At 45.2% G+C, this 12230-nt stretch overlaps 1 protein-coding gene across 1 annotated transcript in view; it reads left to right on the forward strand.

The window, feature by feature from the left end:
- T265_00127 (hypothetical protein) overlaps positions 1-12230 on the forward strand; it is a gene marked incomplete at both ends in the record, with an annotated part of 43959 nt that overhangs the window by 10550 nt on the left and 21179 nt on the right. Inside the window, 5 exons of the mRNA XM_009163784.1 lie at positions 5772-5997; positions 8003-8103; positions 10087-10138; positions 11523-11623; positions 11967-12092. Coding sequence (XP_009162048.1) covers positions 5772-5997; positions 8003-8103; positions 10087-10138; positions 11523-11623; positions 11967-12092 — 606 coding nt within the window. The remainder of the gene's footprint in view (positions 1-5771; positions 5998-8002; positions 8104-10086; positions 10139-11522; positions 11624-11966; positions 12093-12230) is intronic.

The following is a 12230-nucleotide window of genomic DNA, read 5'->3' on the forward strand; positions in this document are numbered from 1 at the left end:
AATGACCATAACGCTTATTCATTGCCTGGGCTAAATTCTTTGGGCTGACGTGGCAGTGGAGAAACCACCGGTACACCACCAGCTGCTTGCTTCACAGAAGTTTTGGGTGGCACGTCGTATAAGCGTCTCGAATGATGGTATCGCTTAACAGCTCTAAATATATCACAGGTAGTCGGAAGGGTAGCGGCATTCGATGCCACAAGTGTGTTTACTGGCATTTGGGCACTGAATTGAGCAGACACGGAATTTAGTGCCAATGTATTCACGCGGCGCACAGAGTACACATTCACAGTGTGTGGCTGACACAGAAGTGGAGTAAAGAGGGAAGCAAGAACATGCGTTTACTGAACCAGAAACGGCGAACGCAGGCTAAGCGAGGTAACCGAGGGAGCATAGAATCTCGTCACTGTTTCCCGTTTTGGGATTGTAACTCTTCCGCGACAAATGATACGGGAAAACCGCGTTAGCAATCGCGGCCTTTGGTTTGTGGTGTTTTTACCTTTATTTCGCCTTCATTATTACACCACGTATTTCGTCAATTGCATAATCGCTTTTTATATGAACACAAAAAACTACAAAAAACGCGCACTTTTACAAAAAATTCACACAATACAAGACGTGGTCACGTGCCTCGACTCTCTTCTGATTTCGCTCGCACTTGCAGCGGTTATTCGCGAGTCTCATGTCCTAACTTTGGTATCAAAACATTTCGGACCACCTTCGGAATCTTTTATATGTGGGAGCTGTTCAGAAGAAGACTCCTGGGCAACCATGGTTGGATAGTTGTTTATTCTCTGACCTGGGACAAAGACGAACTATTTAAAGAGAACAACTACTAGTGAGTCTTTCCCATTTGACCTATTTATTATCGTGGACCAAACATAGCGGTAAAGTAACTTATTCGGTAGCCGGACCCCTACAGGTTCAACCACGTTACACAGCAGTAAATTATGACAGCATGTTTTTTGGCCTCGACAGCTGGTGCAGTTAAACAAACGATCGATCATCATTACTGCCGGAGCGGATGCACCAAATTATGTACCTTCTCTATCGCGAAGGTTGAAAAACTTGAAATTCACACTTGGAAGAAATTAGGTTCCGGTAGATGGATGACCTCAGCGTTGACGTGTTTTTCTTAATCAGCCTAGCTTCTTAAGATGAAGCACCTACAGCAATCGGGAAGGATTACTACGTTTGGAAAATTTTTTCGTTACACTATTCGGTTGTGTTGTGTGCATCTTTCTGAGACCCAGCTACCGAGAGTAGAGCCCCATACAAGCACTGCCGAAACTGAGTTCTTCTGCGGATCTGTTTGAGTAAGTAGATCCCTCCGCAGGCACCCACACTCAGTGTCTTTAGTTACACAGTTCGAGGCCCTCCATCAAAAAAGCAGTATCCTCCTACCCTCTCTCACCCACTAAGTCCGTCTAGACCATAATATCGACCAATCGGATGTCGCATCGGTGTCTGGCTGGCCAACAGTCCGTTTTGGCCATTCACGTGGTGCGGTGATAAAATAGAATAAGATAAATTAGTTCAACCGTGGCAGTCTTTTGGATCTTAGCTGCCGCGGATCCAAAGGAGGCACGTAGGCTCGGAATTGGTTTCGTTTATCCCTCGTGCTTGTTAGTGTTGTGGTCAATTTTGGTCTATTAGACTTACTAATTTGTCCCGTGCCTATGTTCGGCACACCATTGTAGCTTTCAATTTTTCCCTATTGTGCTGGTACCGGGTTTATCGTTTTTATATTTTGACTCAGGCCGACAGTATTAAGTATCTTGTCAAGCTGTACCATAAGCCAGTCAGCTACGCCGGACGAGATTGCGGCCGAGTAGCCAGTGGGGTTCACCGTGACATGACAATCCTGGTTCGAATCGGCACTTCTTGTTGACAGGGGATCAATACGATATCATGGCAGACCTATCCTGAGTGTCCTGTTGCATAGTTTGCACTATATTGGGCTCGCTCGCTCTCTTCCAGGTTCGGCCTGCGCACCTCTGGTGATGCAGCTCAACATTCTTGTATTGAGCAACCGAGCGGAAGCGTCTCTATGTGATTGAATATCTGTTGATAGTCGCCTCGACACGATGCCTTTGGCAACGTCCGTGGGCGAATCTAGAGGAAGTGAGGTCCACCGAAACCCATTTGTTGTATTTGCTTACTCCCCAACTGACCCTGGCTGTGATTCTGCCAAAGACAGTTTCTGTGACCATCTAAGTACTCTTTTACACCGGCCAACAGCTCAAATATCGCTGTGGTGGCTGGTGACATGAGTACCCAGGTAGGTAGACCAAGTGCGGCTGAGGTCATCTTGGATGGTACTCGAGAGGCACGAACAACAGAGATCGCCTGCTTCGGATGCCCGACGATCATGAACTGTTTCTTTGCAGTACCAATTTCCAGAACGCCGGATATCGCTTAAAACGTGGCACCTAACAATAAGCCAGCGCCGAATCCAAATACACCACATCGCTGTCAATTATCCGCGGCTAGGGTCAATTACCGCCTTCCGCTCCTTCTGGAACACCAGCGTGGACTCCGACCGTGCACTTGTACGTTGGTGCTTTTCATTGCACTTTTCAAGTCTACACAGAACGCTCACGCCTCACTTAGCCGTTGAACAGCTAGTTCACCCAGAAATCAAACGAAACTGTCAGAACCGGCCCCTCGAATACCTACCGGGCAGTCCGATGTCGGATATAAACGGCCCTTGGGAACAGATATCCGAAACTTTCGTTCGCAGTACAACCCAGCCAACTTCATCCAAAGATTGAATCTCTGATAGGACTATATCTTTGCTGGAGGCCCAGGGACACATTCCTCCTAGCCGCAACCACAACTCCACCCGACACATCATCCGGCGCCAGGTGAAACTGAGTGTCCGTCCAGACCGCAAAGCTTGGTTGACTCGAAAGGTCGAAGAAATGGAAGATGCAAAAAATGCTGGAAACGTCCGCAAGCTATTCCACTTGACTCGTCTGACTGTTCCCCAGAAACCTGTTTTCAGTTCAGTAATCAGGGACCAAAATGGCTCCCTGATATGCAGCAGAGCAGAACATTTGGACCGCTGGGCACAGTACTTTGAACATCACTTCAGTTGGCCACCTGCTAACTCTAATCAGGAATCCTGACATTCAACCGAAAGGCGGATAGTGAATATAGAGCCGTTTTCCACTTCATAAGTTCCGAGTGTATATCTCCATTCAGACGTCATCGTACCTCTGGTCCTGATGAACTCGCACCTGCGCTGTTCAAGCATGTTCAGTCAGTGGCTGTTTAGCCTGTTTTTGGTCAACGTAACCCGTACTGGACAGGAATCCTGCTTGCTGCTCTCGAGTCAGTGTTTCACGAGCCACAATAAGGCAATGAAGAACACGTGATACCAACATTATCGTTTAGAATAGGGTTAAACCAGTCTCTCTGTGAAAACCGCACTCAATACGAGCCCCGTTTTTGAAAATTAGTACTGTCACCAAGTCTCCCCAGTTGTCTGGGACGGTGTTCTTTACGCACACCAACAGATCAGACCAGCACTGACTGAGGACTCCAACCCCATCTTTAAATAATGCGGACGCGAGGTCATCCAGACCAGGACCTCGGTGGAGCTTGAGTGGGCATGTGCAGCCATAAACCTCCGAGATCGTAGGGGGTTTCACGTTCACCGTCCGGGATTCTACGCCAACTGTAGGCTGTGGACGATTGACAGCTGGTGGCCCCGATAACTCTTCTTTATTCAGGATGGAGCTTCATTCTGATTGCTGATGGTTTCACTCATAGGTGGTTTCCAGGGACCAATATTATATTTAGGCTTTAAAGTGAAGGAGAGAGAAAAGAGTAAGTGAGGGGGGCCTTGCTGCTTGCTTGTCGCAAACATTCGGAATTGCCTGCACCTCCGAGCGCTCAGTCAGTCAATCTAGAAAGTAACTAACGCCACTGTCGTCTATCAATCACCACTTCTTGCATTGTCTCCAGCCAGGCGAAGGCGGGGTACGGGGGCCCATCCTGGAAGGCGTACCACCCAAACAACATCCAAACTCTTCGTAATGTCTTTCAAGTATGTCTTTCACTCGTCAGTGAACCACTTGTCTCTGAGCACGGTTCTGTGTGGGCACACGCGCCAGTCCGCTTTTCTTGTGGAACACGCCGTTAATACAGGATCGTTCGGTTCCGTGCCTCTAAAGTATATGTAACCCAACGTTATAGTGTTGATTGGCCGATAACCTCTCAGGGCTCAACGGAGGTTCACTGTAATGGCGCTCTGCGTGACGATTGGAAAAAGGTTAAGTAAGCCATCTCCGCCTATTTCAAAGCTGTTTGCTCGAGCTAGCTCACCCGATCAACGACTCTCATTGATGCCGTGAAAACTGTACCAACATGAAACAGTTATGCTGGTGCACGCAGCTTTTCGAAACACCGAGTACTGAACGTCCTAAAGGTTGAGAGAGTGCTGGTGGATAGCAGCGCAAATGACCATTGGTGACCCTACGTCGGAGGGATTGCCTTCTCTAAGTTACCATCAGTGGACTGATTAGGCCATCTGCTGCATGTGGTGGTTCTTATGCTCACTGAGACGAGATGGCTCAGTGGTTAGAGCGCGAATTTACTGACCGGAACGTCCGTGGTTCGAACCTGGCCTCTGCCTCTCGACGTCACCTGTCTAGGCTTGGCCAACCCGGCAGTATCCCAACTCTCGTGCTTCCTTCTGATGGTATGGCAGCTGGGCATGGGCACAGAAAGGTGTCACAACTGCACGATTATTACCTTCTCTCTCTCTATATATCTTCTATATATATTATCTTCTATCTGCCCACCGTTTTCAGTGAACAAAACTGTAACATTTGGGGCCGCTTTACTTTCGTGCATGGTTTAAAGCCGGATGTATGAGCTGACCATGATTCAAACCAAGGGCACAACAGCACTTCACGAGACACTGTCCATCAGATGTGTTTGTGTGTGTGGTGCTGACCAGCTTAGTGACAAATTCGACTGTTATTTGAGGATGGGGAAGACTGAATTTACAAACACTGAGGGTTCACAAATTAGTGGACTGCGCTTACGTTGTCAGCAAATCGATCGGAACCTAAAACAACGGTCGATCCACCCTGATTGTACTAACTGGGGTTACGAAGTAAATGCAAGTGCGTGGAGGGATGGTCGTGAACCACTTGGCTATTGCAAAAGCGGTTTGCGACGCACAGTAGTTGGTAAACCGTGATTTAAAGCGATAGTGGTACTTGCTGGTCCTTTAAAAAAACCCTAAAGCTCTAGACGTGTTTGTTTTGGAAAAGAAAGCACGACCAATATACCAGACACTATTCGTGGGCTAATGTGGTCAGGTCAGCCTCTCAGAATTTTCTTACTTCAGCTGTATGAAGTGTGAAAATGACAAAGTTGATCCGTTTGGATGGGCGATGGAGTATTTAAGCCTTTAATCTTCACGCTGGTCCCAGCCATCGTACTGTATAGCGACGGGGAATTATGATTATAGGCGTCATTAAATCAGCTAAGCTGTTACCCCCAGCTTATAACTGTTTACTCACTGTTTTCCCTATTATGGGTAAATGAGTCTTTAGAAGCTGGAGTCAATATGCTCTTGTTCCACGGTTTGTAGCTTAAAAGCAGAGCTTAACTGGATTAGAAGTCTTTGAAAGTTACATGATTATCTGTCCTCGTTAGCTAGTGCTTCACATGTCCATACTTTTCTTATATAGACTTTACGAACAATATTTCTTACGGATGGATCAATAACCCTTAAATGCAGTTTGGAATAGAGGCCACATGCTTTCCATCGGCTTACTTGTGAACCGATGACGACGATTGACGGTGACAGTCGGAGTGCCACCGCCGGTGGCAGTGACATATTGTCCAGCATCCACTGTGGTTACGACCAACTTCAGCCAACTAAGTCGAAGTCGGACGAAGCACAAAAGACCAAGCGTCGCGTGCGCTTTCCGGACGATGAGGTGATCTCGGATTATTTAGAACCGTTTCGCCCAGGTATTTTTGAATTTGTCACTTGTTTTTTGTTTAATATTTTTGGTGCTCCACTGTTGTTCTTTTTCACGGATAGCGCAACATCTTGTCCTCACTAGACCAAGGAAGCGAACCTAGTCTTCAGCTCCTGCTTGATTTCCAAAATGATAACAATACACATTTCCAACATGGGATCCAAAGAATGGTAGCTCAGACCAAAGTTTCCACCCGCGTTTCTACTACAACTTGTTGCTCTGTATTCTGTTTGGAAACAGTCTCGTCAGCCTATTGTCATTACTTGACACCTGGCTCCCAAATCATTCACACCAGCAAGTGATGAAGCATGTGTACCCTTGTCATGGCTTTTTGAGACAAATTCGAATCGGAGGTGAATTTTATCCTGAAGTTCAAATAAATGTTTGCTGAAAAGCCGATTGCACCGTTTTTCTTTTCGATTTCTGTTGACAGTCATCAATGGTACGTATGTAGAATCTCCTGGGATATCAAGACCCTTAACGAGTGCTCTGTTTTTATCCATACCTCTAAGGAGTCCCGACCCTAGAAGGTATTCACCACCAGCCTATGTGACACTAATTATTCGATTCAAAGATGAATGACAGTTGTTCCTTCTCGTTGCTGATAATCCATTCATAACCGAATTACAGGGTGTTCAAACTTGTATTTGGGAGCTTCGAGCTTCACATTGCCAATCACTGAATTGGACGGATTTTTAATTTTCTCCAATCTTTTGGCCTTTTCGGTCGAATCCTCGAAATCTCCCGTCAGTGTCAAGAAGAACGAATCCGCAGGATGACTTTTGTGTGGATTTAACAGATTTTAAAGGAAAGCTAAATGCATTTGTCTCTTGAATTCACTAACTGATTGCAGTTTGACCGCATTGGGAAGTGAAGTTATTTGTCAGTTTAATGTTCCCTATCATTTTCATGTCAGATAAATGGCAATAGGAAGCTTCCGAAGTTCGCATGTGAATTCATCCGTGAAGATGGAGAGTAATCTCATTCGGTGCGACTCCAGTTGGGCTAAGGGACAACAAGACAGCTTTTGGATGGAGTTGAGACGGTGGGACCAGAGCCCGTTGTTGCTCTACAGCTCCAGAGTGCCATCGAACAGGGATGCTAGGAATTATCCCATGGTTTTCCAAAAAAAGAACTTTTGGTTTTATCTGTGAACGGGCGAGCAAACACAAAGACTTAGTTCATTTGATGGCCCTTCTTTTGCCCGTGCTAGGAATTATCCCATGGTTTTCCATGGTTTTGTGAACGGGCGAGCAAACACAGACCTAGTTCATTTGATGGCCCTTCTTTTGCCCGTCTAGCAATGCATCTGGATCTGCTTATAGCCCATTGTCAATGAAAGGTTAAGCGGGGACTAGAATGCAGTAAAATTCAAACCAGTCACTGTGAAAGTACATCGATCTAACCACATTCCAGGAAAACAACAAAAACTACGTTCTTTCGTAACTCACCGCTGCATCTAACTCCAGCAAATTGTTATTCCTGGTTTTGGAAAGCCGATGCTATTTAAATGTATGTTTGTGGTGGTAGAAGTTCCTCAAGCTGACTTGTGACAAACAGAAGCGGTAGGCTTTGAACATCTTCCTTTAAAAAGTAGAATGTGCGACCCTCCAACGTACATGTCAACGTGATTAGGACCATTGCCCATGTGGATTCGAAGCCTGCTTTATTAAACTGGAACAGACCAATTCTTCACTGTCCAGTTAAAATTACGCAGTGTTACCCTTTGCCCAACTCAAAAAGGTTTGAGGATTACAATGGTAGGCCTTTTCGACATTTCGATTGCTCCTGCCTAGGTCAGCGTAATCGGCACTATTTCTTCATACTTTCTCCGTGTTGTACGACAACTAAGCACAACTAAAGGGTACAGTTTTTTATTACTGGTGCCATGGATTTATTTAGTTACCGTTAGGATTGTAACCCTAGTCCGTATGCATGTTCCTTTGGAATTAAATGGTTGGAAACTGGGTCATCTATTTGTTCTCTGTCCCCAGTTCCGGACAACTGTACAAGCGAGGAGCTGATTGCCGCCTATTTGGAATCCTGCTTTCAATACAAAGTTGCCCCAATTGAATTCCTTTTGGAGCAATTGAAAGTGAGTATAGTGCCTGTCTGATCTAGTCTTTTTATGGATATGTGCTGTACCGTGATGTTCACGTTAAATTACGAGAATCATCGCATTACCAACCATAGCCCGCTATTCTAATGGTTAACTAGACACCCAACGGGCCACATAAATGACGTTGTACGTCTGAGTTTTTGCATCTGGCAATCACCTTCAGCATAAAGGCCGTTTTCCTCAGCTTTCCGGTTGTCACCCTCACAGAGTGATCTGTCAGTGATACATCACCAGGTGTGATTCCCCGAACCTGGAGTAACGCTGTGTACCAATCCACTGACGACCCCAGTGTTGATGTCTTCAGAGCTAAACCCTTGTGGTTTCATATTCATGTCTTCGGCTAGTGTCACATTATCTTTACCACAAGCCTTTCGTAGTAAACCGTTAATTGGTGGTAGAAGTCGTCTTTCGTTGAATCTGTGTCAAGATTGGTAGGTGTATACGCACCCACGACGAATAGCGTTAGGCTTTTTCTGAACGGGCTCTTCAGTGAAACAACATACATTCCGTTTTCCACTGGAAACTGAATTGCACAACGTTTTTTCAGTGCCTGCTTGTCAAGCTGCAACCAGACTCAAATATTTTGATGAACAGAGTATCTTTTCCCGGTTGGAACTTTCATCCGATGCATGCAGGGCAATTGCCGTGCTTGCAGTTGAGTTCCACAGTCGACACTAAGTTAATCGAGAGCTTTCGTCGTTATTTCCTGTTTGTGTCACATTTCGGATGCCAGCAAATGAAATGAATTGTGCATCAATAATCGTGTGTCAAATTTCGGATGCCACCAAATGAAATGAATTGTGCATCAATAATCGTGTTCTTGGTGATAGGACAGGAGCCATCATCTCGCATTTCGTGTTTTTTGGGAACACTGTACACCCAGAAGGGCGAATTTCCTTTTCCAGCAGCCGTTGGTTCAAAAAATTACGTATTTCGCAGGGAACATGAACGATGAATGAAGTTCACAACCCACTGACGGCGGGTCGTTGTTTCCAGTTCATGTGTTCTTCAGATGGGTCTGACCCTCCAGGATACCTGAATCACCTTTTGTTTAAAGCGTTCACTAATGAGCAGGCTTCAATTCCGACAGCAGTTACCACCTAATGTCGTTTCACACGTTGTCCGTTGGTGGTTTGGGATCAGGATTTAGCCTATTCGTCCAGGCACACAACTGATAGAGCACACATTCACACATTTTTAGCCCCCTCCGTGACAGACGCGCTTCTCCGTGCTTATTTTCTGTCTTACCAGTTTATTGTATGTCAAAAAACACAGGAGTTCGCTGTCAACCGGCTTTCTAATTGCCATTGCAAGAACAGGAAAAACCAGAGTGATTTGTTGAACAGTGTTCTTGGTTTGCAGTTCGAGCGGTTGATAAGGTGATACGGTGAATTTATCAATAGAAATGAGACCATTTGATCAGTCGTGCTAGTGCTTAAATGTAATTCCCTGAGCGCAGGTGAGTAGTTCAGTAAATTGATTGACGACCGGTAGAACGTGCTGACACAGTTAATGTAGGATTACCAATGAGGCATTACCAATACTCACGTGATTTGTTTCGTGAAATGCACGTAGAGTTGAAGATTGGACACTTTTGTACATGTGGTCTGGTTTGTATCAAATGTCGTATCATTGAGCAACGTAGTTTACGATAGCGTTTGAGCGGTGAACCTACCAGCAAGACAGAGTACATAAATTACTCTATGAGATTTTCGGGCCTTTCTATCTGCATAATGCAGCAGTTGTAATTTGTTGCCTCCCTATCCAGGTCTACGGAAATGCAATGCAAATCTTTTTTAGCTCAGAAATTGTTTCGAATCTGCGTTGATTTAAACGATCCGGTGCAACAGTTATTCCCAGTAAGATTTTATGCTCCAGTCATAGCGAATCGTTACTATCATTTGACGTGTGTTTATAGTCCTCAGCCAAACCGATTCACCATTCTAAATTGCTTTCCAGGGCATTGATCTGTCGATTTGCAATGAGCGGTATAGCCGCCTCAGCTTGAAAGGTAAGTTACCAGATTGTGTTTAAAAAAACTTCCGTCTTTGGAGTGTGTTGACTCAGAACATTGCACCGTATGATAATACATAAGAAATGTTTTAACTCTTATTGTGGCCAGCGACATATAAAAGGTCTGATGTGGTCCGAAATCAAATGCCACACGCTAAGTTCGTGGCAGTAGAATGACTGCAGCTTCTATAAATGTAAAATACTACTCATAAGTTTGCTGAAAACTCTTCGACAGCCCACGACCTGTTTCTCTATTCTTGGGATTTATCAGGTAGACGCGTTTTCCGAGTTTCCGTTAACCCTATGTTCCACTGATACATCATAAATGAGAGACTCGCCTGAGATTCAACAGCAGCCTCGCCATCATCCGACTTTAATTACTGGCCTAACCAAGTTATCTTAATAGATTGCCCTAACGGGGTTCCGTAAGTGGCCCTTTCTGAGGTTTATTTTCTCTGTAGCAGCCGGTGGCATTTGCATCATTCGGTTCCATGCTTAAAGCTTTCGAGGTTATAGTTACAGGTTCATTTGCCAAACACGCCACCAATTAATCCTTTCCGTTTCTTTACAATAATTGTTTGCTTTTTGCGTCGGTCAGCAGCCATACAAACGGGACCGTCTTTTTTGTTTTGCAACAAAAGCGATTTTACTCCAGACCGAAAGAGTACTTCACTCCCGTTTGAACAGTTTTCCTGCTGTCCTGGGGTAAGTATTCTGGTGGGTCCACACCAAAGGAGGGGGAAGGCACTGGACTCGTGTTTGGCTCTAATTAGAGCTCATCATCAGTGTATATCACTGGCCGTTCAGGAGTTTGAACTTTAGAAACGGGACTTGTGGGAGGATCGTGTTACCACTACTCTATCATTACACACTAGACGCATATGAATTATCACGTCTGAACAGCCGGACGTGTTCACAATTGAGTGATTATTTAATTTGCCCGACGCCTTCAACAACGAGCTCTACTAAGAGCGAAACTCGATTTCAGTGCTCCCCTTTCCTTCTGTAGTGGACAGGAGGGGGACTGTTCAAACGAGAGTGAGAACACGATTGTCCGATTCAATGAGTAACTTGGTTATTCATTTCCCTCAGGCTGATCTGGGTTGATTTCAGTGTGCTTCTCATGAGCAGTTGGACATGTCCTGAGCACAACTTTTTCCAGACCAACTTTGAAACTAGTCAGTACCTGCAAGCTTCTCCGTAGGCTGTCCTTCTGTACTCCTCCTATCTAATCCTTATTGGGATGTGAACTTAACGGTTTTTATCGATACGGCTGAAGTGACAAGAACGAAATACCGACACTCCACAGTGTCTATCTACTTACTACGCTGTTCAAATGCTTTTTCAGTTGTTGAGATTGTTCTTTTCTTTCATACGTTCAGGCATTCGCCTTAATCGGTTACAAGTCGAGACACTGGAGGAGATATTCCGCCGAGTGCATTTTCGGGAACTTGACTTCGAGGGCACTTATCTAGATGACCAGGTACCTATTCTCTTTTTTTCTCCGTAGCACTTTGTAATTAGCCTTACATGTGGAGCAGTGCTCAGCACACTTTGTAGATTGTGGTTTGAACCACTATAGGGTTTCTTTCTAATCATTTCATTTGATGGAAAAACTTCACACCAAATGAATCCTTTGCAGATCACTGGTACATCTCTATTTAGGCCGGTAGCTCGTTTCGGTTTTCCATCAGTGTATCGGCTCTTGCGACCTTTGTGTTTTCACAGTTTGGGAATGTGCATTCTGTTTTTTTCGAAGTCTTTGATCCATTTCGTTATCTGCCTTTTTAACTATTCTTGTCGGTTCTTCCCCATCTCGTATCTAGTCAGCCGTAGCATTTTTCGACATGCTGTTGCATTACGAAACGTGTAACGAGCTCAGCGTTACGCTCAATTTGGACCGAATGCATCCCAGTCAGGCGTGGACCCGGTGCGTGACATTCTTACGACGCGTGAGTTCTGTAGAACCTTGATAAATCCCTTCTGGTATTCTGTTTGAGCTGACCACGGAGTCGGTAACAGCTCCAAACTCCATGCAGCCGGCAGACTGTTGGATACCAAGCGCTCCATGTTGGAAATCGTCAGCAGTG

The sequence above is a fragment of the Opisthorchis viverrini genome (genome assembly GCF_000715545.1).
Source record: "Opisthorchis viverrini unplaced genomic scaffold opera_v5_1, whole genome shotgun sequence".
In the NCBI taxonomy this organism is placed as follows: domain Eukaryota; kingdom Metazoa; phylum Platyhelminthes; class Trematoda; order Opisthorchiida; family Opisthorchiidae; genus Opisthorchis; species Opisthorchis viverrini.